Raw genomic sequence first — 27,789 nt, 5'->3', positions numbered from 1 at the left:
GTGCACTTGCCCTTCAGGACCTGTCTCAATACAATGCAATAGTAGAAATGGAAGAAAAAAGTATGGACATACAGGGGAGCGCTACTAGTAAGTAAACGGTTAACAATGGTAAATTCCTTGATTTATTAAATATAGGCAACGCGTTTCAACACAGGACATGTGTCTTCGTCAGGCCAAGGAGCTTCCATGTTACCGGCATCTGGATTGGGGAGCAGCAGCTGTTTGTTTTAATTCCTACATGCTTACATCAGTGTTGTACCTGACTTGTACAACCTGCAAAGGTGAGCGCTATCACCTTCCTTTATATTTGTTCCACCTTATCCATCAGGTTTATCTTGCACCATGTGGCGCTGTGTACTCTTTTTTTTCCCTTAGGTTTCAATACAATGCAGACAGAAGATGACACCTGTAGATGGAAGCTGAAGGACAACTGTGGGGAATTTGAGCTAGGATTTCATCTACTTCTAAAAATAGTCTTTCCAATAATAACATTATAAAAGGGAATTATTTAATTCCCTAATATAATATTAATGTGGCTCCATAATATAACTTTACTTCTAAAATGTTGGTCCATATGTAAAAATGTTAGGCTAAATTCCCACTATGTCTGTGGTGCATTGTTGGCGTATATGCTGGAAAAATCTCCTGCAAACATGACGTGCCCATAGACGTTAATGGGAAAATATATGCTAAAAGGGTGCCTTATTATTCCCACTACCAAATGGAATTGACTACGCTTTACAATACAATGGGAAAAAAAACATGTATTAACACATATTGCCCGACTGTATGCTAAAGGACCCTCTTTTGGCATAAGTTTGGTCCATTGTACCCTATGCTTACAGTTGGGGTATACAACGTAGGCATTTCCCGACACCGCAAACATGCACAAAAATGAGGTATAAATTTAGCCGTGCATGACCAATATTTAGCCAATGATTTTACAAGAAACTGCTCATATTCCTCTTACCATAGTTCTGTGGATATGCCATAAATGTGTGAGATGGGAATATCCCTTTAAAGCATTTTTCTACCTAGGCTTTCTAGCCGACTTTACACTTAGAAGCCTTATAATGAATAGACCACAGTAGACAACCCATTGGTTTGTGACGTTGTCTGATAAATGCTTCTTCTGTACAGTAATGGTAGCTACTTATAAGCATGAACAGGCAACAATAGTCGTGGGGGTGATCTCACTTGCAGTGAATTTCGGCATTATAATACAGTTAGAGCCTAGCTACTTTCTTATAATACAAGAACGCTGATGAAATGAATGGAGTCGTCCAGAGAACATGCACTTACATGCAGAACTCTGGCAGATCCTTGGCCGCCAGTGGAATCCACAGGTCCTGACAGACTGAGCAGCTGAAATATTACTAATAAAAACTAACTACAAATATGCAGATGTAGCCACTCCATTATTATAGAAACAAATGATATAAGCATTTGGACCCATCTTTATAAAAAAACAACAACACTAGTTGTAAAGACAGTCAGAAACGAAGACGCTTTAGACTTAGTGCTGCACTTTAGACTTATATTATAACAGGAACGAGTTAACTCAGCGCGTGCTATCACATAATTCTGTTTCTCTACCTGACTAAATAAGAAAATGCTGTAAATAACATTTATTAATAGAGGATTCGGCATCCACATCACTCTTCGCGACCAAGATTTCTGAGAGCAATGACAATAATTGATAAGGTGTACTGATATATGTGTCTATGTTTTATACAGCAATGTATAAGTTAATGGTTGTTCTGTTATTCCATGCAGAATACAGTACATTTCCATGATATATATCCCTTCTCTTATTTCTGAATTCTCCACGTTCTCACCTGGTTTGCTTGTCCATCCAAAATATTCTGTTGTTGATTAATTCTAAGGGGCATCTGCAGGAACTCTACCCTCTGCTGCGTGCCAATTGCCCCACATAGCACCAAGCCCGAAAAGAAGGTTATCAGGTGAATCATTTTCCTGGTAAGAAATATTAAAGCTCCTTGTGCCCTGGCCGCTGTATGAAATGCACTGCACGGTAAGGTATCCTCTGTATATTAGTGAGCGCCCATTCTTCACGGTGCCGTTCTTGCTTTCCAAAACTGTCATCCACCTTGTCAAATCCTTCTTATACGGCAGCCCTTCTGACTCAGGTATCCAGGAAGTGTACAAGGTACGCATGGTGCTGAGCTACGCCCCACCTCTCAAACCATTGCGTGAGTCATATTGTGTAAGAAATATGAGTGGCCCCAAGGGCTAACAGTTTAGAATATTGTAGTGTATCTAAGGTGTGTCTGATTACACTTGGCCTCCACCCTGTGAGTCTCAGACATTTCCAGACCACTAGTACAGTGAATCTCCGCCTGAGTAATGCTGGAGACAAATAGGATGTATGTGTTATGGATCAGTCAGCCACAGCTTCCTTTGGGCTACATACTTTCAGCATAGCACAGTTATAGAGGAGCCGGTTAGAGCATTTTACAAAGCAAGCCCCTACTTGCAGCAGACCTGGATAGTCCCCATTCACCGCATTAGCATTTGTCATTAACCTGTTCAATTCCGTGGAACATTAGAAGATTAAATGCACCTAATACAGTACATATTAATACTGCCATAACGCACATTTACCGTGGATAGGAGTGGAAACATCAGCTATCTTACAGGGGTAGTGACTTGACATTCTAGGGGGCAGAATGGCAAAACTGTCTGCAGTACCAGAGCGGAGAATGTTTCAGATTCGCCAGCTTTCCTAGAAACAGATATGATTAAATAGAATTTTTAACAACCCCAAGAAAACAACTCAAAGATCTAGTGCTGTGATGTTTAGTTCTGGCACCGGTATCTATCAGACATTTAAAGGATATCCCATGGCTATGCCATAAATGTCTAAGGTGGAAATACCCCTTTAACAGTAAAACTAGAAATGAATACACATTGTGGGTATAAAATACACTGCAGAAATAGGCTAAAAATCCACACCAATATCTGTGACGAAATCCACGTGTTACATACTAACTTTGTTGCGGATTTTGAAACATATTGTCTACAGATTTCATCCTTTGCATTGTAATGTAGGGCATCTGCGTTAAATCCGCTGCATGCGAACGGAGTTTTGCAAAACTTTATTCACCTGCATTGTACTTTACTTTGTAGCCGCTCGTACGTGCAGATTCCCCAACCGAAAACCCGCAACAAACATGTGTGAACTTGGACTACTAGGTATCCGCAGCAAGTCATTGGACCACTGTAGATATTCCATAGACACTGAAACAATTACAATTGGCCCATGGGAGCTCCAAAATACGGGGCAATAGGTACTCAATGTGCCTCTGTATGGCGCTATATTACAGAGATAGCCTACCTAAGAAGAATTTCTACATGGGGAAATAGCTCCACAACACAGAATCTGATGGGACATACAATGACTTTCAATATGAGATTATGGGTCCAGTGTTATGGCTCCGTACATCTAGGAGGTAAGTCCTGTAGCAAGCATCCACTATAATAAACTGTACTCCCTTCTATATTTAGATTAGGCTGCTATTTTCTTGAGTTACCCTCCTTCTGGATAAAGATTGGTGGTCTAGTTCCACTGAGAATTGAACTTTGACCGCTGGTACTGTTATACCATGAAACTACAACTCTCAGCCTTCAAAGCCCAGTTCTCTGTAACTTTACAAACCTCACTGGGGAGAATTTATGACGCTCTCTACGCCTGTTTTCTGGCTATGAAAAGTTGCAATTTGAGAAAAAATGTGCTTTTCTGTGCAAAAATTATGCGGCTCCACTATTTTTAAGCCGCTTACGGTACTTTTCTAAAAAGAGGGCAGGGCTTAGCAGTGGAGACGGGTCCATCACAGGCTGCAAATTTAATATAAATTACGCCAGTAAACTGTCGTAAACCATAGTGCAAATATCTACCACCTAGATTTGATTTTCTGGTGCATGGACGGCCAGAGATGCACCTAATTTATTAAGACTGGCGTATGAAACGTTAGCCTTAATAGCTTTCCCCATTACGCTCTGGCTTAATTATATAGTACTGACATATTGCTCAGCATTGGGGTACATTTATAAACAGTAACAATCTGTCAAGTCTTCCATTCGCACAAATGTTTCAGATGTACAGTATATATTTAGTGCAACTACTGCTATTAGAAAACCCCTTTACCATGTATGACTGGTCTGATGTGGTTGCCATTTTCGAACACCCCCTTCATACTGAAAACCTTCAGACATGAGGAAAACATACAAATAGTGGCCAGAAGCTTTATAAATATGGCAGATGTGCCAACACTATTGACAACTCATATCTACTAAAAAAAATAATTACATTTTTATTAATTATGTTGATCCACACTGGTCCATGCTTCTTCATTTGAAGCCAATTTAATGCTTATTATGAGTTTAAAGTTTTCAAGTTGAAACTGGAGTACGTAAAACAAGTGTAGAACATATAAAATACAGCGAGGCAATGGCCATCTTCAGATCACAGACATGAGCCCAGCAGTATAAAACTGAAGCACTATATATTATATACTATATGAATAATGTGAACATTCTCAAGCTGGAGGTCCAAAGGTTTGAACTTGTCTGCTTAAAGCATTCGTAGCGGCAAACGCATATCCCACTCCCAGCTTCAGTTACTTTCTACTGAAATCCGTACTAAAGGTTTTTCCATTCCATTCCAAATATGATCCTATATTCTAAACTACTAGATAAATCATTTAGATCCCTGTATAAACAGAATTATGGACATTTTTCCATTAAAATTTTCCATTAAAGGAGTTTTTTCCAGCATCAGAAATTGTCACCTATCCACAGGATAAGTGAGAATTGTCTGATTGCTGAGGACCCCACCGCTGGGACCCCACCGATCGTGAGAACAGCGGTCCTGAACTGATGGCTTTTTCCATCATTCCCATAAACATTGAACGGAGCGTCGGGCGCATGCTGGACCGCCGCTCCATTAAACTCCTCCTCACCCCGGGGCGTGCAGTGAGGAGGATCTGGGGGTTCAGGACCCCCATTCTCACAATCGGTGGGGTCCCCAGCGATTAGAAAATGATCACCTATCCTGTGGATAGGTAATAATTTATGATTTGGGGAAAATACCCTTACATGACATGGCACAAAATTTCACAAACTATTCGGACATAAATAAGTTAGTGGGACATTTTCTGTTTCGTTGAATCATTGATATATAAGGCTGCTTTAACATCAGTCTATTTATCATCAGTATACCAACTATCTTTTTCTCTCCGTAATACGGAGTAAAATGTTAATCAATGTTGCTATTTATATGGGCGTATAAAATACATACATATTTTAAGAACGCAGAATGCACTACTTATATCTGTATTGTGGATGGAAAATGCCCATTGAATCTATAAAAGTGATTATAATATAGATGCATTCATATCTGGTTCGTATGTGATCCATATGTCATCCGTATTTCATCTGTTCTTTGAAGGATCTCTCTTATGTCATTTAGTTATCTCCCTAGAAGACAGCCCATCAGGAATACGGAAACTGTAATACTGATGAAATCGTGATGAAGTACTGATGACGTACTGATGCAATATCATCCATAATACATCCGTATTACAGACATTTACTAATACAATCGTATGAAAGAGGCCTAAAGGCTGAAGACTAAAGACTATATTTGTTGAAGTTCACATCTGCATTTGTATTTCTGTTCTTCAGTTGCATCATAGGAACAGAAAATCCAAAATAACTTCAGTGCCGGACACTAACGGCACCTGATGGACCCCATTGGATTTCCATCATGGTGTCCATCATTTTACAAGAAAAAATAGTGATGCATGCTGCGCTATTTTTTTCGGCATTTTTGACAGAATCTGCGATGAAGACTCCTAAGGGTATGTGCACACGTAGTGTTTTCAGACGTTTTTCGGGCCGTAAACGTCCCGAAAATCGGCTGAAAAATCGGAAGCAGAATGCCTACAAACATCTGCCCATTGATTTATTTTTTCCGACGGAGCGTTTTTCTACGCCTCGTTTTCCAAAAACGGCATGTAAAAAGACGCCCGCGAAAAAAAAGTGCATGTCACTTCTTGGGACGTTTTTGGAGTCGTTTTTCACAGACTCTAGGGAAAACAGCTCCTGATTTTCAGACATTTTTTGAGCCACTCACGATTTTCCCGGCGTTATTCGTTGCGTTTTTTAAGGCTGTTTTTGGAGCTGTATTCAATAGAGTCTGTGAAAAAAGGCTCTAAAAACGTCCCAAGAAGTGACCTGCACTTCTTTTTCGCAGCTGTTTTTCAAAACTGCCACGCAAAAAAACAGCCTGTCGGAACAGAACGCCGTTTTTCCCATTGAAATCAATGGGCAGATGTTTGGAGGCGTTCTGCTTCAGATTTTTCGGCCGTTTTTACGGCCCAAAAAACGGCCGAAAATAAGCCGTGTGAACATACCCTGACAGAACATTCAATGCAGATGTGAATGAAGCCTAGTGTGTACCTCTATTTTTGATAAACCACCCATACATGCGCTCTAAATAGTACACATTGTTATCTTAAATAACGGTGTGGCCACAGTGTGGCTTGTGTTTTGCATGTACCACGTTGGTCTTTTTCTTTGTGGCTCTTGACACCCCAATCTCCTTCCCAGTACACACATCTATTTTTATAGTAGAAATCTGATTGCAGAGTTTGCAGATGGGTAGGACCATGGACGGAATAATTGCATTTTATTAGGGAGTAGTCAGTCACACGTGGCAAATTTTGTTGCAGCAATTTCTGTGACTGAAAATCAGTTCTATTTGTCTGAATGGAATTTGCGGAAACCCATACACCTGCTGCAGAAACAACCACATTCAGATGACTGGAACGGATTTTCAGTCACAGAAATTTCTGAAACAAAATCTGCCGCGTGTGAATCCAGCCCTTTATTGGGTCACTGTAACTGGCATAACTGGGGAGCTTTTGTTGCTTCACTAGTACTTGATACCTAGATAAGAGCACAGAACTATGGAAAAGTAAGCGAGCAATTATTGTGTCCTATTTAGATCATAAACAAAGCATATTTTTCATCATTATTGAACAATTGAAACATTTAAGCACTTTTGCTGTTAGACAAATGGTCTGACAATCCACCGATGCCACTTTGTTTTCTAAAAGTAAGTAAGGCTACCCTTAGTATAAAAGTATGGGTAGACCAGTGTAGCAGACTACTCAATCCTGCCCATCAAAAGCAACAGGAAACGACAAAATGGAACAAAAAGTCAACCGATAGTATAGAAATCCTACTGAAATTATTGAGGACAGTAATGGAAACGTTTCTCTAATATTTTCTGCAAAAATGATCATAAAGGAAAGCACCACTATAAAATGTTGTTATTACAGAAAACCTTTAAATATTTTTCAAGTCAGACTAGGATTATAAAGAAAAACAAATACTTCTGTGGTATACATGTAGACTGTTAGCAGTGCCAAGTGAATAGTTTATTTGGGTGCCAACAGGTTCATAGCATTAGATAAAAAACCAGACTATTAAAACATACCTGGCATGAATCACCTGTGTATTCGGGTGGGCAGGCACATATCTCTATATTCAGGGCTACACGCCCACTTCCTGAGATGGTGACGTCCTCCAGTCCAACCTCTCCAAGGGTGAGGCGCTGAGTCTCAGTAAAGAACAAGGCTCGGATGTGCAAACTTTCCAGTCTGGACAGGATCATCATCAGTTCTTCCCGAGACACTAGGCTGTTGCTACTCGCATGCCGGAAGTTGCTCTAAATAGTAACAACACCACATAAACACATGAATCAATACTTATTGTCAGTGGATTTCTGAGAACAGAATGTTTCATTGATACAGCACCATTTCTAAAAAGTTTACTAAACCCTCGTATCAGTGCCTGCAATGTGTTTGGAGACCACAACATTCTCACATTATAGTCAAATCATTACTTTAGAACTACTCCATGTCTTTCTTTGCCTCCTAAAATGTTACTTAGTAAGGCCCCCTTTAAGCCTTGAGTTAATCCCATGTGTAAAACATTCAGGGGTTCTACACTGGACGATTATTGGGCAGACGAGCGTTATATTAACGCTCGTTGACGATAATTGCCCTGTGTAAACAGGGTAGCGATCAGCAGATGAACAAGCAAACACTCGATCATCTGCTGGTCGTTTTGTTTTAAAAAAGTGAAATATTATCGTTGTCGGCAGCACATCTCCCTGTGTAAACAGAGAGACGCACTGTCGACATGATAATAACGTATGGGGACGAGCGATCGGAATAACGATCGCTCGTCCCCATCCATAGCTCTGTGTGACAAGAGCAAACGAGCGCCGATCAACGATGTCTCATATATATCGGCCGGTGTAAAAGGGCCTTTAGACTTGCCACTTTGACCAATCCAAGAACAATTTAAAAAAAATCTCCTGCAAGAGCAAACAGAAGGTGTTAAGATTTGTCTCACAATGACAACCCCCTGTCCACATGCTGTAGTAGGGCATATTAACATCACAGAGGGGGAGGGGGTTACCCGCTAGGATGCCCACTTTGTGAGCCAGAATGGAGAGCCTCTAATAAAAGCTGCTTTTGCTCTGGCAGGCTCAAGCCATCTATGTATTGCATAGACAGCCATTCATTTCGATGGTCGGCATCTAATTCTACAAAATATATAGCAGACTGCTGTTTGCCGAGGATGCGAGAAGCCGGACCCAATGCAAATGTAATCACTTTACACAACATAAGGGCATGATCACACACGGCAGATTTGCTGCAGAAATGTCTGTGACTGTTCCACATATCTGAATGGAGTTTGTAAAAATTGTAGCCCACACTGTGGAAAGAAACCTATTCGGATGTATGGAGTAGATTTTCAGATGCAGAAATGTCTACAACATACTGTGACTACCTCGTGTGAACAAAATCTATTGGTGTTCTAACTGAACATAACATTACTCTAATGGTAAATCCCAACTTCTGCTGATGCTTAACCTGTCCATATACATAAGATACATGTCAGTTAACAGATCTTTAGTCTCATAAGACTAGGCTAGAATAAACTGCTGATAGTACAGAAGAAAAGGAGAGGGTGGAAAGCTGAAATACTTGTTTCTGGGGAGGTGGTGGAATCAAGGCCACTTTGTCAAATGTATTTTCCTCCAACACATTTCAGGGGAAGGTCTAGCAGCACCACAGACATATCGAATACCTTTAGATATTTGCTATAGGAACTGGCTTATTTTGGCATCCTCCAACAAGTCAGTGGAGTTGCTTGTTTTGGGGCTTTGGTTTATCAGAAAAATTTAAAAAAGAATAAAAAATGATTAGTCTGTATTTAGCAGGGGACACCTCTGATGTATTAAAGTCTTCCATTGGACCATCTTTGGGAATGTAAAATCCACAGAAGCCAATATCTATCTATCTATCTATCTATCTATCTATCTATCTATCTATCTATCTATCTATCTATCTATCTATCTATCTATCTATCTATCTATCTATCTCATATCTATCTATCTATCTATCTATCTATCTATCTATCTATCTATCTATCTATCTATCTATCTATCTATCTATCTATCTATCTATCTATCTATCTATCTATCTATCTATCTATCTATCTCATATCTATCTATCTATCTCATATCTATCTATCTATCTATCTATCTATCTATCTATCTATCTATCTATCTATCTATCTATCTATCTATCTATCTATCTATCTATCATCTATCTATCTATCTATCTATCTATCTATCTATCTATCTATCTATCTATCTATCTATCTATCTATCTATCTATCTATCTATCTATCTATCTATCTATCTATCTCATATCTATCTATCTATCTCATATCTATCTATCTATCTCATATCTATCTATCTATCTATCTATCTATCTATCTATCTATCTATCTATCTATCTATCTATCTATCTATCTATCTATCTATCTATCTATCTATCTATCTATCTATCTATCTATCTATCTATCTATCTATCTATCTATCTATCTATCATCTATCTATCTCATATCTATCTATCTATCTCATATCTATCTATCTCATATCTATCTATCTATCTATCTATCTATCTATCTATCTATCTATCTATCTATCTATCTATCTATCTATCTATCTATCTATCTATCTATCTATCTATCTCATATCTATCTATCTATCTATCTATCTATCTATCTATCTATCTATCTATCTATCTATCTATCTATCTATCTATCTATCTATCTATCTATCTATCTATCTATCTATCTATCTATCTCATATCTATCTATCTATCTATCTATCTATCTATCTATCTATCTATCTATCTATCTATCTATCTATCTATCTATCTATCTATCTATCTATCTATCTACCTATCTATCTATCTATCTATCTATCTATCTATCTATCTATCTATCTATCTATCTATCTATCTATCTATCTCATATCTATCTATCTATCTATCTATCTATCTATCTATCTATTTATATATATATATATATATATATATATATATATATATATATATATATATATTTATTTTTTTATTTTTTTAGTGAAGGCCTATGTTTACAAATATACAGAAACAATATGTTGGATGTGACTCCCATAACATATTAGAATCTTCCTTCACATGCTGAAAGGCAAATTTAGAAGATAAGAAGCTTTAAAATGAAATCCATGTATTGTTTGGCCTTTGTCTAACATGCATTGCCCTAGGCAGCTCCTAAAATGTCATCTGAGTCACATCCTCCAAGATATTGTTGCAGACTCAGGTTCAATGCCAGTGTTTATTTCAAATCTATAGATTATAGATTAGAGATAATATAATAGATAATAAACAGTTCAAGTCTTTTCGTCCTTCAGTACCAGGCACATTTTAGCAGTTAGTTTAAAGGGAAGGTGTCACAGATTTTTTTTTTTTTTTTTTTTTATATAATATTGCTTTTAGTTTGATATTAAAATACATTTTATTTATTTGTGTTGTACTTTTTTCTTTTTTCTTTCTTTTACTTCTCTATGGGGGCTGCCATTATTTTTTTCATCTCTGTATGTTTCGATTAACGACACACAGAGAGATGGAATACGGCACATACAACCCCATAGAGAATGCGAACGGGAGCCATTCCATTCACTATAGCGTACGCTGTCTGTGTGGGAACAGCGCATGCGCCGCTCCCACACAGACCAAAAGGAAGGTCTTCGGCAGAGCGAAATCCGGCGCCATTCTCATGTGGACCGGAAGCCGCGGCCGGACAGTAAGATGACGACTTCCGGTCGCGGCTTCCGGCCATATGTTCAAGGCAGCGAAGAAGCAAGTAATAGGAGCGGAGGCGGCAGCGGCGGCAGGAGCAGGTAAGTTATGTTTTGTATGTGATGTGTGTTTTACGTTCGTGTATGTTTGTGTTATACTGTCTGATTATCACTGTATCTAATCCTCCTACACTGTGCATTCGCTCAGAAAATGGCAGCACACAGTGTAGGAGGTTTGAAGATTCAACCCCCTCTTTCTCCTGCCACTAGCCAGCATAAAGGAGGGGGGATTGTGTGAGGACACTAGAGCGAGTGTGTCTACCCCAAATTTGCAGCATAAAGCAATGAGATTGCTTTACCACATTGCCAATGCTGTAATTTTGGGAATTGCTCCCTCTGGTGACCAGCACATGGAAATGTTATAAATTAGAATCTAATTTATAATATTTCCTGACTTGTGAAAAAATTAAAAAAATGAAAACAATGTGTAATCACTTATATACTAACTGTTTAACTGAGAAAAAAAATTCTAGCGACACATTCCCTTTAACAGCTGTAACTTTTTTTTTCAATTCTCAACATGATTTTCCATATTTTTTTTAAAAAAACACAAGAAGGATTAGAGTTTTTAAAAATAGTAATACAAATATGCTTTTTACATTCTATCTTTTTTTCCAGTAATCATCTAGAATAACACTAAAATAGATTTTATATTTTAATATGCTTTCTTAGATCACTCGGGCAGCTGACTTAAACCTACGCTGTAAATATTTAATGGACCTGGGTTTAAAGAGTAGGACCGTCCACATATACGGCAGGTGGTTCTCAAGTGGTTAAATTATAGAAGTAAAATAATTTTTTGTGCAAGCTCATTCCAAATTATGGAATTAAAGAGTCGGAGATAATCAGAGATTATGGGGTATGGCCATTTAGTTCAGGGAATTGGTAGTCAGTCAGAAGATACTGGAACTGGAGAACAATACAGATTTCTTGTATGGATTATAAAGATACCACCATTAGATTCATCCCTATGTGCTACATGAAATTACAAAAAAAAATCAGAATAGAGTCTATGTGAGTTTTATTGCTTTCAATAAGAGAAACAAAATCACAATCTTGCAGATATGATATCTTATAATGGCTAACAAAAATAAATTCTGTTAAACACCAAGCTTTTGAGACTACTTAGGTCCCCTCATAAAGTATGGTATATTGGCCATGGTTATAGCATTTCTGATGAAGGGACCTAAGTTGTCCCAAAAGCTTGGTGTTTAACAGAATTTATTTTTGTTAGCTATTAGAAGATATCATTTCGGCAAGAATGCTATTTATTTCTCTTAGGCTTCATTCACATCTGCATCGGGACTCCGTTCATGGGTTCCGTTGGAACTTTCCGTCAGGGGAACCCATGAACTGAATACAAACTGAAATAAACGGAAACCATAGGTTTCCATTTGCATCACCATTGATTTCAATGGTGTCAGATCCGGTGCAAATGGTTTCCGTTTGTCACCATTGCGTAAGGGTTGACGGAATGAAAAGTGCCGTAGACTACGGTATTGATTCTGTCAAAATGAACGGCGTCCCGACGCAGATGTGAATGAAGCCTTACTGAAAGCAACAAAACTTTTCTCAACTAGCTAACCTTGTACAAAAACCCTTTTTTTCTTTTGGACTACGTGAGAAGACGTGCAATAGCCCAATTTGGCTAGAATTGAAACATTGAAAAGACTGGGAAAATGCAATTACATAAATTTGTAAGACCAAGACTGTAAGTGGTACAGGGTTTCATTCTCCGTTTTATCCTTCCGTGTTAACTGTGGTTTTGGTATAAACTAATAAGCAAAAAATGACACTAATAACCTTGTATTATTCACAGCCACCCCCTGGAAAGGAATTTGTGCTTGATTTCCAAAGAAAAGATTCTTATTGTCAAATTATGTACATAGCAGCTGCATGCATTGTGGTTGGTATTCCCTGGGTCTTAGTAGAACGATGCCAGCTTACCCTCTATGGAAGGAACTGCAACTAAGCAAATCCCTTGTCAAACATTTTTATATAGCCTCCTGAATATTTCACACAACTCATTTGGTAATGGTTAGATAAAATACTTACCTTGTTATAACATATTATTATATTTTTTTTGTTACAAATCAGTAGTACATGGAAATATATGACATTTGTTTTAAATAGACATTATATAGGAAAAATGGCTAAAGTCACTTCCAAAAGATTGTAGTTTCCCTTTCACTGCCTGCTAGCTATCTATAAGGATATGTTCACACATGGATTTTTCAAAGTGAAATGTAATTCGATAGGGCTAATCTGCTGCACAGATTATTTTCTGCTGAATGTGAATGAGGTTACAAATCCACAAAGTTTAGTCATTATTTTCTTTCAGTATTTGTAAGCCAAAACCAGAAATGGTTCCAAATACAGAAGAGGTGGAAATATTTCCATTGTACTTTTTCCCGGTTTGTTTCACTCCTGGTTTTGGCTTCCAAATACTGACTAAAATGCCGTCTGAAAGGAGCGTAAGGGCACGTTCAGACGTGGCGGAATTGCTGTTGAATTCCGCTGCGGACAGTCCGCAGTGGAATTCTGCAGCGGCCGTTTTTTACATTTGTATCTATACATTGTGAGGAAAGTTAGTGCAGACGTTGCGGAAAACTCCGCTGCGGACCGTAGGCTGCGGTGCAGAATTTTCCCTTCGCAGCATGCACTGTCTGTTGCGGAGAAGAAGCGGAATTTCACTGCGGATTTCAGCCTTATCAATGCAAAAACTGTAATCTGTGGCACGTCCGCTGTCTTTTCTGCAACGTCTGAATTACCTGTCAAATATGCAAATGTTGGTGCAGATTCATTGCGTAATTGCCCCAAATCTGCACCATTTGCAGCGGAAAAACTCTGCCACGTCTGAACGTGCCCTAAGGCCCTATTAGGGCATGACCAGACGTGGCGGAATTGCTCTGGAATTCCGTTGCGGACAGTCAGCAGCGGAAATCCACAGCGTACACGTTTCTCCATTGCCTTCAACTTTGTGGTTGGGTTCATTTACACGTTGCGGACAATTCCGCTGCGTAGCATAGGCTGCGGTGCGGAATTTGGTGTCCGCAGCATACACTGACTGTTGCGGACGTGTAGCGGACTTGTTGCGGAATTTCTCCATTGACTTCAATGGAGAGTCAAAATTCCGCAAAGAAGTCCGCAGATGTTATGTAGATGTTATGTGTGCTGCGGAGCGTATTGGTTTTACTAACATGACATTTCTTCATTCTGGCTGGACCTATGTATTTCTAGGTCTACAGCCAGACTGATGTGTGCACCCGTAATTACGGGAGCGTTGCTAGGCGACGTCAGTAAATAGTCACTGTCCAGGGTGCTGAAAGAGTTAAGCAATCGGCAGTAACTGTTTCAGCACCCTGGACAGTGACTTCCGATCACAATATACTTCAACCTGTAAAAAAAAATAGAAGTTCATTCTTCCTCCAGTCCGGCCTCCCAGGATGACGTTTCAGTCCAAGTGACGGCTGCAGCCAATCACAGGCTGCAGCGGTCACATGGACTGCCGCGTCATCCAGGGAGGTCGGGCTGGATGGGGAAAGAGGGACGCGTCACCAAGACAACGGCCGGGTAAGTATGAATTTCTTTTTACTTTTACTAGGGAAAGGGCTGTCCCTTCTCTGTATCCTGCACTGATAGAGAGAAGGGAAGCCCTCTTCCCACTGGCGTAGCTATAGGGGTCGCAGCGGTCGCAATTGCGACCGGGCCCCGAAGCCAGGGGGGCCCACGGCCCCCCGCACCACATCAATAAAAAGTTACTATAGTAACTCGGGCCGCGGGCCCCTGTTACTATAGTAACATACTTTACTTACCTTCCTGGTTCCGGATCGCAGCGGAGGTCCTGACGTCAAGCGCTATGCCGCCGCGCACAGCATCGAGACTACAGAACTCCCGCCGCGGCCGAAGAGGAAGGTAAGGTCAGCACTCAGCCCTGACTGGCGGGGTCCGACTCCCGGGACCCGCCAATCAGCTGTTTTGAAGTGGCCGCAGCACTCGTACGAGAGCTGCTCCCCTTTATTCCTGTCACACTGTGAATCGGTGTCGGCGATTCACAGTGTGGGCGAGTAGTGAAATGAAGGGGAAGCAGCTCTCGTACGAGTGCTGCGGCCCCTTCAAAACAGCTGATTTGCGGGTCCCGGGCGACACATCAGCCATTGATGGCCTATCCTGAGGATAGGCCATCAATGTTTAGGGACTGCACAACCCCTAAGCCTACGATGTAGCAGGCTTAGGGGGCCCATGAGACAGGATCACAGATTGTGTGATCCTGTCTGCTGGGCCCTGTATCTAAGCCAATCACATGGTAGGCTTAGATACATGGCCCATGCGTGATCCTGTCTGCTGGGCCCTGTATCTAAGCCTACCACACTGTAGGTTTAGATACAGGGCCCCAGCACACAGTAATCTACCACACTGTAGGTTTAGATACAGGGCCCCAGCACACAGTAATCTTATACTGTATAAGATTACTGTCTGCTGGACCCTGTATCTAAGCCTACCTTGTGGTAGGCTTAGATACAGGGTCCCACAGACAGTATCACACATGGGCCCTGTATCTAAGCCTTAGGGTATGTGCACAGACACTAATTACGTCCGTAATTGACGGACGTATTTCGGCCGCAAGTACCGGACCGAACACAGTGCAGGGAGCCGGGCTCCTAGCATTATAGTTATGTACGATGCTAGGTGTTACTGCCTCGCTGCAGGACAACTGTCTCGTACTGTAATCATGTTTTCAGTACGGGACAGTTGTCCGGCAGCGAGGCAGGGACTCCTAGCGTCGTACATAAGTATAATGCTAGGAGCCCGGCTCCCTGCACTGTGTTCGGTCCGGTACTTGCGGCCGAAATACGTCCGTCAATTACGGACGTAATTAGTGTGTGTGCACATACCCTAACACATGTGTTACTAATCATTTTTTGTGTGTTTTCTTACAGGTTCGGTCGTTGGACTACGGCGGATTCCAGGACTACTTCGATGACAGCTTTTTTTTTATTAATAAAATGGTTAATGTGGGTTGTGTGTGGGTTTTTTTTTATTTCAATAAAATATTTTTTCTATGTCTTTGTGTTTTTTTTTAAACTATATTACTACCGCCTTAGTAATGGCCGCCGGCTGATTGACAGCATCCATTGCTAAGGCGGGGCTTAGTGTTAGCGGATGCAGAGGCTAACACTAACCCCCTTTATTACCCCGGTACCCACCGCCACCAGGGGTGCTGGGAAGAGCCGGGTACGATCCAGTACCTGACCATCTGTAGTGATGGTCGGCCACTGGGGTGGCCGCAGGCTGGTATTATCAGGAGGGGAAAGGCCAAAAACAGTGGCCCTTCCCATCCTGGTAATGCTGCTGCTTTATTGTATCTGGCTGGTTATGAAAATGGGGGGGAGCCCACGTCATTTAAAAAAAAAAAATAATAATTGGAAAGAACGATGTCAGGTCCCCCCCAATTTTCATAACCAGCCAGATGCAACACAGCAGCAGCAGGCAGCATTACCAGGGTGGGAAGGGCCACGGTTTTTGGCCTTCCCCAGCCTAATACTACCAGCCTGCGGCCACCCCGGTGCCTGCCCGTCACTACAGATGGTCGGGTACTGGTTTGTACCCGGCTCTTCCCAGTACCCCTGGTGGCGGTGGGTACCGGGGTAATAATGGGGGTTAGTGTAGCCTCTGCACCGGCTAACATTAAGCCCCGCCTTAGTAATGGAGGTTGTCAATCAGCCAGCGGCCATTACTAAGGCGGTGATAATAAAGTTTAAAAAGATACAAGCACATAGAAAAAATATTTTATTGAAATAAAAAAACACAACCCCCATTAACCATTTTATTGAGAATAAAAAAAACGCCGTCATTGAAGTCCTCGTATCCGAAGTCCAACAACCGAACATGTAAAAAAAACACAAACACACAAAAATAATCAGTAACACATAAAGAAGCAAAATTATTATTCTTACCTATCCTGGGTCCAGCGCTGGAGCCGCAATGTCAGCGAGCTGGGCCCTGTATCTAATCCTATCATGTGTGATACAGTCTGCTGAGCTGTGTATCTAATCCAACCATGTATGATACTGTCTGCTGGGCCCTATATCTAATCTGATCATGTGTGATACTGTCTACTGAGCCACTGTATCTAATCCTATCAGTGGCGGACACAGACTGCAAAAGGCCCCTGTGCAGATAATGTGCCAGGGCCCCCCCGCCCCCCCCCCCAATACCGACAAAGTTACCTAAACATATATATGCATATAAAAATAAACCTTACTAATAAAAATTATGAAGGAAGATTTATATTGTACATTTTATTACCAGTTTAGAACACAAGTAACACATTTTTTTCCGGGTTAAATTCTTATCTAAACTAAGTCCCTAAATGTGGGCAAAGAAAATGAAAAACCTATACTCACCTCCTCCGGCGCCTCCGTTCCCCCTCCGCAGCCCCTATCCCTTTCTGTGTTTACAAAGCTGCTGTGGTGACGCGCGGTCGATGGCACATGACCGCTGCAGCCAATCAATGCCCTCAACAGCGATTTGCTGTGGAACTACTGTCCTCAGCAGCACACCAATGAGGAGTTATTGGCAGCAGCGGTCACGTGCCATCGGCAGCGCGTCACCAGTGCAGCCTTGTACACTTGTAACACAGACCGAGACAGGAGGATGGGGGCTGCGGCGGGTGAACGGAGGCGAGGGAGGAGGTGAGTATAGTTTTTTTATTTTCTTTGCCCACATTTAGAGACTTAGGTTAAATTGAATCATTGAATATAACACAAAGCACTCATGCAACTGAGATGCAATAATTTAGATGATCTTATCATGCTTAGCTTACTGCACTGTTACCTATCAAGCAGGACTGAATCTCAATATGTCACATACGGAATGTAAAAGTATTGCCATGAGGAATCAATGAAAAAAAAGCAAAACATTTTTAAATAAATAATACTTACTATACAAAGCTAATAAACAATACTGTGTACTTAAACTTACACAACAAAGCCGAATCAAGGCAACTGAAAAGTAGTCAACCATACAATGTAGGCATAGAAAAACGTATGCAAAAGAGCAAAACTCAATCTGTTTAGGCAGATAACTGGGAATATTTGATCCTGTCATTTACTGGTCTGTCTGAGAGTTGATTGATTCACTTAAAACTCCTCCTTCTTGCCTTCCTTTCTGCAAATTCATCAATGATCTTATTCAAGTCAATCATTCTAGCACGTTCATTTTCTATGGACAACATAGCCAATCCGCTTAACCTTTCTTGTCCCATGGTAGACCGCAAGTAGTTCTTGATTAGTTTTAGTTTTGAGAACGAGCGTTCAGCACTAGCCACTGTTACTGGCAATGTCAAGAACAAAATATATGCTGTGCACACTTCTGGAAAACTTGTAGATAACACACTGTTTTCAACAATTAATAGCTTGGCTATTTCTTCTACAGTGGTCAGTTGTGCAATTTGTGATTTTAAGCACGTTCTGAAAGAAATGAGTTGTACAGGGAGAGCTGGTGAAAAGTCATTTTTGAAATGCTTCACAAGATTCTCTCCGTCATTCTGAAGTTCCTCATCAGTTGCTGACAAAAGTGAGCTGGGAAGGATTGCTTTAAATTTTTTCACTGTTGCATGAAGACTTTGGAATCTTTGTTTTAGTTGCATTATGACAAAAAAAATAAAAAATCTATAATGGTTCCATCGGAGTGTCCGTCATTTTACCTGACACAATAGCACAGCATGCTTAGTGAATAGGTTCCGTCGGGCACGGTCATGTAACGGAGATTGAATTCCGTTTTCTTGCTCCTCTGACGGAACAGGAAAACGGAATTCTGGACGCAAGTGTGAATCCAGTCTAAGGTCACACGTGGCAGCCATTGGGCGGGCGGATATATTTAGATCTCCATGCTTCAGCCAAGGGATCCCAAGCCTGGGAACTGCGGGGCATTTAATGACTGCAGCTTTGCTGCCCTGCTTACTGACTGACGTTAAGGCTTCTTCCTGCAGTGAGTGATCATCCAGTGCACACAAGACAGTGTAATAAATGACACTGTCTTGTGCACTGGAAAATGTACAACTACTGCAGTGTCAGTGCAATGATATTATTTACTATACATAAATATATATATACATACTGCCTCTCTCTCTCCATATACATACTGTCTGTCTGTAGCTGCTGTAAATATTGCAGCAGGGCTTCTCCACTCCACTAATGGCTCTCTGTGGCTGTGTGTCGCTGTCAGCTCTGCTCTGTCCACAAGTAGCCGAAGAACTGTGGAAGCGAGCAGCAGAGAGCAGAGCGCAAACTCCCCCCCCTCTCCAGCTGAACTGCGCCTTGCCGGCGCCACATTTCACAAGAACTGAACTGTGGCAGAGCGCAAAACTCCCCCCCCCTCCAGTTCAACAGCTGATCGGCGCCCTGCCGGCGAGCAGCTATGTGTAATACACGCTGCTCGCTCTGGCAACTAATATGCCACGGGGGACTGAACTGTCGCAAAACTCCCCCCCCCCGAACAGCTATGTAATACACGCTGCGCCACGGGGGGGGGGGGGGGGTGCTGATGGGCCCGTAGCTTCTGTCCACGGGCCTCCGACTCAGTGATAGGCCCAGCTACTGTCCACGGGGGGCCCGCTGATGGGCTCGCAGCTACTGTCCACGGGCCTCTGTCTCAGTCCTCAGCATCGCGCAGCTGAGAACTGAGTCGGCCAGCAGAGGAACGGGCCCCCTTCCCACGCGGGGCCCTTGTGCAGCTGCACCGGCTGCACATGCGGTATGTCCGCCCCTGAATCCTATCATGTGTGATACTGTCTGCTGAGCCACTGTATCTAATCCTATCATGTGTGGTACTGTCTGCTGAGCCACTGTATCTAATCCTATCATGTGTGATACTGTCTGCTGAGCCACTGTATCTAATCCTATCATGTGTGGTACTGTCTGCTGAGCCACTGTATCTAATCCTATCATGTGTGGTACTGTCTGCTGAGCCACTGTATCTAATCCTATCATGTGTGATACTGTCTGCTGGGCCACTGTATCTAATCCTATCATGTGTGATACTGTCTGCTGAGCTGTGTATCTAATCCTATCATGTGTGATACTGCCTTCTGAGCCACTGTATCTAATCCTATCATGTGTGATACTGTCTGCTGAGCTGTGCATCTAATCCTATCATGTGTGATACTGTCTGCTGTGTATCTAATCCCATCATGTGTGATACTGTCTGCTGAGCCACTGTATCTAATCCTATCCATAGTTTATAGGGTCGTAGTGCTATAGATATGCTATGCTGTCTCCTATACACACTTTTTTTTGGGGCGGACACATATGTATTGGGGCTATTTCCCTGACATTTTAAGCCCTGAGGGTATGTTCACACGGCAGCGTCTGTTACGGCTGAAATTACTGTGCTGTTTTCAGGAGAATGTGCATGTGCAGGCGTCTTTTGCTGCGTCCATTACGGAAGTAATTGAAGCTGGTTTTCCATGGAGTCCATGAAAAACGGCTCCATTTACGTCTGAAGAAGTGACAGGCACTTTTTTACGCGCCGCCTTTTGACAGCGGCGCGTAAAAAAAAATGACCGTCGGCACAGAACATCGTAAGACCCATTCAAATGAATGGGCAGATGTTTGCCAACGCTTTTGAGCCGTATTTTCAGACGTAATTCAATGCTAAAACGCCCGAATTACGTCCGTAAATAGGGTGTGTGAACCCAGCCTTAGTGACGCCCCGGCTGCTAGTGCTGCATTGTTGGGTCACTTAGGAGACCCAGCGATGCAGCTGAAAGCGGACCGTCGGCCATGAGAAGTTTGTGGGGGGGGGGGGCCCAGTAAGAATTTTTGCATCGGGGCCCATGAGCCTCTAGCTACGCCCCTGCCTCTTCCCCTCAATACGCAACGGCTAGTCCGCACCAATTTAATGCCCATTTTAGGCAGAGCCGCAACAGAATCTGCAACGCAGATTCTGTGCGGCATTGATGCGGACAGTGGCGGAGAACTCCGCCACGTCTGGGCATACCCTTACACGGACCAATGATCGTGAAAACGACCGTTCATATGAATGCTCATTCCCGATCATTGCCCTGTGTGATCAGGGCAATGATCCGCTGATGAACGAGAAGACGATCGATCGTTCATCGGCTGATCTGCTTTTTTATGCAGAATTTCAAATCATCGTTGTTGGCAGCACATCTCCCTGTGTAATCGGGTAGACGTGCTGCCGACATGAGAAAAATTTATAGGGACGAACGATCAGAGTAAGAGTCGCTCGTCCGTATACATGTCTAATCATTGCTACATGTGAAAGGAGCAAACGAGCGCCAATCAACGAGCTGTCTTGTTGATCGGCGCTCGTATACACGGCCCATGCCAGGCCGTGTAATAGTACCCTAAGGATACTGCATTTTTTTTTGTCTGGTCTGGTGACAAAATGTAAATCTCATCATTGTCCTTCTTCCAAAGGGCATTACAGACACAACAAAAGACACTCTACAAATTCAACAACTAAAAGAGAAATGAAATTACACATATGATAAAAAACCATAGTTGTCCTATTACATTACACAGGGCAGCACAGTTCACTGTATGTCTAAATCGGCGTTAAGACATAGATCACAGCATTTCACAGAAAGATATCATATATATTGCAAAATACTCAAATGTTTTTCCAACATTTTAAGAAATCCATACAAGCCAATACTTGGTGCAAGTTCACACTTGTGCAATGTATTCCTTCTCAATACAGTGAGACATTTTTGTGCATACGTTGCATGGGTGAGACAGCTTGGCTTATTTTTTCATATTTGATTTTGCAATAAGACGTTTTATACATGCTCCTCCATGTACGTCACCAGCATACAGAGATTTTATACAACCAGATAAAGGGATAATACAATACATACAGTATACAAACAATGCCCATCTCACCTCTACAAGCTGAACACGTCCATAGTATTGTCTGTCTGGTAAAGGATTATTTGGATCCACATAAACAACAGTCATTTGTCTGCCCTGGTAAAATACAATTATTTTTTTGCATTAAACATACAATAATTCTGAGCATTAAATATCAAATAAATAGCAGCTTCATATGATATAAACCTGTACAATTAGAGAAATACTGTGAATTGTCATGTAGCGTTTCAATTAGTGTCCGGTTGGCCCTCTAGATATTAACCCTAAGGCCTCCTTCACACACAGAATTTTTATGACGTTTTAAACTGCATCAAAATACGAAATACATCAATCTATCTTGGAGCCAATGAAGATGGAATGAAGGATCCTATACGAATGCACAATCTGTTTTTATCAGCAAGAAGCGTCTAATTTTTACTATTCTTCTGGCCCTTTAAATGTGTTAAGGAATGTGACTGAATTTTCCCATTATAGAACTAAAGATGTGAGAGATTCAACACGTCTTGTCCAATATCCCCAGCACAATTTCACAGCCCTTTGTCCTGTCCCCCTACGGTTGGGAGATTCACTTGTACACGGCTCTTTACATCTCATGCAATCTGAAGTTTAACCTATTATTGCCCTGGTCAAGGTTAATGAAGTGTGAAATGGCAGCTGAACATGGCTGAGCAAGAATGTTTAGAATGTTACATTCATAAAAATATGTGACAGCCCCTGGCCGATAATAGCAGAGCGCTCAGATCCACATACCCACCACACAGCTTATTGAAACCGCTGAAACAGAAAATCATGACTTGCTCAGACAACATATCATTTTGTGTCTCGTAATACAAAAGAACAAATTCAGCAAGGCTTTAATATACTGATACAGTGTTACATTATAATTACACGTTTAGATAAAAATATGTTCCTGCCTCCAGATTTCTTTACCAAACGCAATCCAGCAACCACTTACTGTTAGCAGAACATCTGGTCTCTTGTGTAATAGGACCATGCCTTCACTTGGTAAGCCAAAGGACTTCATCTGGTATGTCAGATAGCCTCCGTATGAAGAAATCTGAATAAAGTAGAATAAATAATATTAGGCTGGTTCATACATGGGGGAACTGGCGGAAATAGTGGTGAAGTTGAGAAAGCGCACCTTAAAGTGGATGTTCAATAATGTTTTTTGCGGCAATTACATTTCTGTGTATTCTTACTTACCTTCTCTCCCAAGTATGACATTGGCGCCACCCAGTGAAGACTGTGAACAGATGGGGGTAATTCTTGCACATCCGCTACCACACTTTTGCTTCCTGGATTAAAGATGACATCTACTCTGGCGTCATCTGATGTCTCAAGTGTCCAGGACCTCATGTCTACAAACTTATCAAAAGAAGCATATTTATTAAAATTTCCCCCTACACGTCTCTCAACAGACATTAAAAAGTATTATCTACGTATTTTTTTTCCTAAGTAAATACATGTGCAGAACAAACTCTATTGTTTTAGATTACATCACAGTATTCTTTACAAAAAGCAAATTTTTAATACTGAAAATGGATGTGGATGGAGACTGTAGGCAAGTATCACTTATTACAGTGGGTTTAATTTACATCAGATGTCCCAGGCCTGGTGACATGGTGGATAGGAAATCTTGGGAAGGTGTGGTCTAGGATATAGGAGAGCAGGAGAGGGAGTGGGCTTACACATAGGAGAGTTAGGAAAAATGTGGTCTTGCAAACAGTAGGGCAGGGGAATGTGTGGTTTGGCACATAGCAGGGCTGGGGAGGGCTATGAAGAGAGTGGTCTGCCACAAAGAAGGGCTGGAGAGGAAGTGGTCTGGTACACAGAAGGGCTAGGCAGGAGTGTTCTGCCACACAGAAGGGCTAGGGAGGAAGTGGTCTGGTAAACGGAAGGGCTGGAGAGGAAGTGGTCTGGTACACAGAAGGGCTAGGCAGAGAGTGGTCTGCCACACAGAGGGGCTGGGGAGGGAGTGGTCTGCCACACAGAAGGGCTGGGGAGGAAGTGGTCTGGTAAACGGAAGGGCTGGAGAGGAAGTGGTCTGGTACACAGAAGGACTGGGGAGGGAGTGGTTTGGTACACAAAAGGGCTGGATGGGGAGTGATCTAGTAGTGGTCTGTTAAAATCAAGGTCTGACGAGGAAGTGGTGTGGCACACAGAAGTGCTGGGAAAGGAGTGGTCTGGCACACAGAGGGTAGAGAGGGAGTGGTCTGGTACATGGAAGGGCTGGGAAGGTAGTGGTTTGCAGCACTTGGCACTTGGGAAGATGTGATCGGGCACATAGGATAGCTGGTGAAAGAGTGATCTGGTACACCCTAGAGTTGCCAAATGGGGAGTGATCTAGTACATACGATAGCTGTGGAATTAAGAAGACCAGGCAAAGAAACAGTGATTTGGCACATGTGAGTTGAGGTATAAGTAGTATGGTACTCATTCCGAAGCGCGGCACCATTGGTAATTATACCACTTCCTAGTGCCAGACTTCTCAGCAGTTATTGTTTATAGACCACGGCAAAAGGTGTTTGATAAAGGCCAACTACAGGCCGAAACGTTACACAATCATTTTTGCCCCACTCTGAATAAAAGAATATTGCAATTCACTACTACGGAGTGCTCTAGTTTATCATTTTCAAATTCTATGGGATGGGAACCCTACCAAGAGCACCCAATCGTCTACACAGAGTGCCACAGAGAGTATCATTACTATTAAAACAGAGTTTCCTTCAAGCTGGGGCTATACGTCGGGAGTATCCTTCGACAAATACCTCGGAAGTACACTGTGCAGCCATAGGGTGGAATACGTTGGCCCGGTATACATTTTCTTTTTGGGGGCCCACTGTACTGTATAGGAAAGCTTAGCCTGTTGCGCTTTCCTATACAGTTAAAAAAAATTGTATGCCATCGCATACCACCACGATGACCAAAAGTACACTCTTGTGGCCTCTGTTAGGTAAATGAGGGTCTATCGCGACATACGCAGAACCTGTTCACATAACGGGATGTGAACACAGCCTTAGGCCCCATGCTCACGAACGTAAAAATGCCCGTAATTACGGCACGTTTTTAAGGGCCCATGGACTTCTATTGACCAAGGGTACCTCCCGGTATGCTTACGGGAAGGTGCCCGTGCCGTTGAAAAATATAGAACATGTCCTATTTCAGGCCGTAATTACGGCACGGGCAGGCCCATAGAAGTCTATGGGGCTCTCGTAATTACGGGTGACTACGTGTGTGCACCCGTAATTACGGGAGCGTTGCTAGGCGACGTCAGTAAATAGTCACTGTCCAGGGTGCTGAAAGAGTTAACTGATCGGCAGTAACTGTTTCAGAACCCTGGACAGTGACTTCCGATCACATTATAAATCAACGTGTAAAAAAAATAGAAGTTCATACTTACCCAGAACTCCCTGCTTCTTCCTCCAGTCCGGCCTCCCGGGATGACGTTTCAGCCCATGTGACCGCTGCAGCCAGTCACAGGCCAATCACAGGCTGCAGCGGTCACATGGACTGCCGAGTCATCCAGGGAGGTCGGGCTGGATGTTAAGAGAGGGACGCGTCACCAAGACAACGGCAGGGTAAGTATGAATTTCTTTTAGTTTTACTACGGAAAGGGCTGCCCCTTCTCTTTATCCTGCACTGATAGAGAGAAGGGGCTGCCGATTCGTATTTACGGGCACGGGTCCGTAAATACTGGTGCAATACGGGTCGAATACGTGTGACACCGGACTCGTATTTACGCCAGTATTTACGGGAGGAAAAAAATACATTCGTGCGCATGAGGCCTAAGTCAGAAAACCAGTGACAGCGAGTAGTTGACATTGCCATAATGTTAGCATAATGTGAATGTCAATGTATGTATGTGTGTGTAGGTGTGTGTGTGTGTGTGTGTGTGTGTATATCTATGTATGTATATTTGTGTATTCAACCATCTTAAAGTTCAGAATTTCTACTAATCTGCCACCTTAATGGTCCCGACTCCCAATGAGAAAATAAAAGTCTTTTTTATTTGTCTTCATTTTTCTTGCACTTGTGGCTGAGTAATAGAAAAAGAACATGGCCTTCCTAAAACAAAAGGTATCTTCACAGCTTAATTTTGTTATGCATCCATAACACAAAGTAGTTAAAGGGGTATTTCCGTTTCAGAAAATAAATTTTATTCTTTGCATAATAAAAAGATTTAAAAAAAACTACACCTGTGTGTACATCACATGACCAGAACAGATTTTTATCCACTGAAAGTAAATAATGAAGTAAATAATTCAATTCCCATTGAATGAAAGCAGGCAGAGATCTTAAAAACCATGGGGAGTTGATACAGAAAGCATTTTAAAAAATTGAATAAACAACAATTATTAGCTGAAACCTTAAAATCCCTCTAATCCATATTTTTATCCTTAAGTTTTTTTTCTGACTAAAGAAATTTATGGCATATTGATTTGATATACCATAAATGTCTGATCAGTGAGGGTACAACTGCTGGGACCATTACCGCGGAGGCTGCACATACAATATATGGAGACCATGGCTCTATAAACCTTACAGAATAATATATTTGGTGTTAGCACTATCTACAAGGGATGGACAAGCCGTTTAGACTTTAACAAAAGGAGATTATCTCTTGCAGCAGTGTTACTAGTTTATAGTAAGACCACTATACTCGTGTTGTGTTTTTCAATATTTTCTTAAGATATCTTATTTTACACCAATAAGAATCTGATAAACTTATGATAGGCATACCTACTGCTCAGGGGCGGAGTAAGAAGGATATGGGCTCTTGGTCATTAGGGGTCATGGGCCCCTTGTCAACCGCTGACTGTGCTTATAATATGTTGTATGTTTTTATGGGAGAAAGTTCTGGGACAACTCTGTTTATCTTTGCATCTTAAGGGTTAACAACCCAGAATCCAGCCGAGAAGCCCCTTCCCTGCCACTTTTGGAGACGAGACTTCAAGAAATCTGATGAGCCCATCTTACTTTTTTTGTTATTAACCACTACAGTCATAATATACTTGGCTTTGGTTAATAAACCCACTAGCATTTTTTTTTACTGTTTTCTTTTGCTTTTTTTTTTCAGGCCACACGCGCTGTGGGCCACCTCTGGGGATGGGCCGTTGGGCAATGCCTTTATGCCCAAATGGTCAGAGCACCTTTGCTGCTCTTATTGTATTCCAAATAAAAGTATACATCCTCTAAGGCTATGTTCACACTGAGTATTTTGGGGGAGGAATATCTGCCTCAAAATTCCGTTTGGAACTTTGAGGCAGATATTCCTCTCCCTGCACGCCAATTTTCGCGGTGATTTTCGCACCGTTTTTCGCCCGCGGCCATTGAGCGCCGCGGGCATAAAACAGCGAGAAATACGCTTTCTCCTGCCTCCCATTGAAGTCAATGGGAGGTCAGAGGCGGAAGCGCCCGAAGATAGGGCATGTCGCTTCTTTTTTCCGCGAGGCAGTTTTACTGCTCGCGGGAAAAAGACGCCGACGCCTCCCATTGAAATCAATGGGAGGCGTTCTCGGGCCGTTTTTGCCGAGTTTTGCGACGCGGTTTCCGCGTCAAAAAACTCGGCAAAATACCCCGTGTGAACATAGCCTAAAG

The 27,789-nt window shown here is 41.9% G+C and overlaps 1 protein-coding gene across 1 annotated transcript in view; it reads right to left on the bottom strand.

Moving 5' to 3' along the window:
* The window catches only part of LAMA3 (laminin subunit alpha 3), a 246,562-nt gene that overhangs the window by 65,287 nt on the left and 153,486 nt on the right, over positions 1-27,789 (bottom strand). The window contains exons 37-40 of the mRNA XM_075826335.1: positions 23,395-23,556; positions 23,147-23,248; positions 22,204-22,287; positions 7,526-7,756 (exon numbers count right to left, since the gene is read on the bottom strand). Coding sequence (XP_075682450.1) covers positions 7,526-7,756; positions 22,204-22,287; positions 23,147-23,248; positions 23,395-23,556 — 579 coding nt within the window. The remainder of the gene's footprint in view (positions 1-7,525; positions 7,757-22,203; positions 22,288-23,146; positions 23,249-23,394; positions 23,557-27,789) is intronic.

Source organism: Rhinoderma darwinii, chromosome 5, assembly GCF_050947455.1.
Source record: "Rhinoderma darwinii isolate aRhiDar2 chromosome 5, aRhiDar2.hap1, whole genome shotgun sequence".
NCBI classification, from domain to species: Eukaryota; Metazoa; Chordata; class Amphibia; order Anura; family Rhinodermatidae; genus Rhinoderma; species Rhinoderma darwinii.
This window is presented reverse-complemented; position numbering and strand designations above follow the sequence as displayed.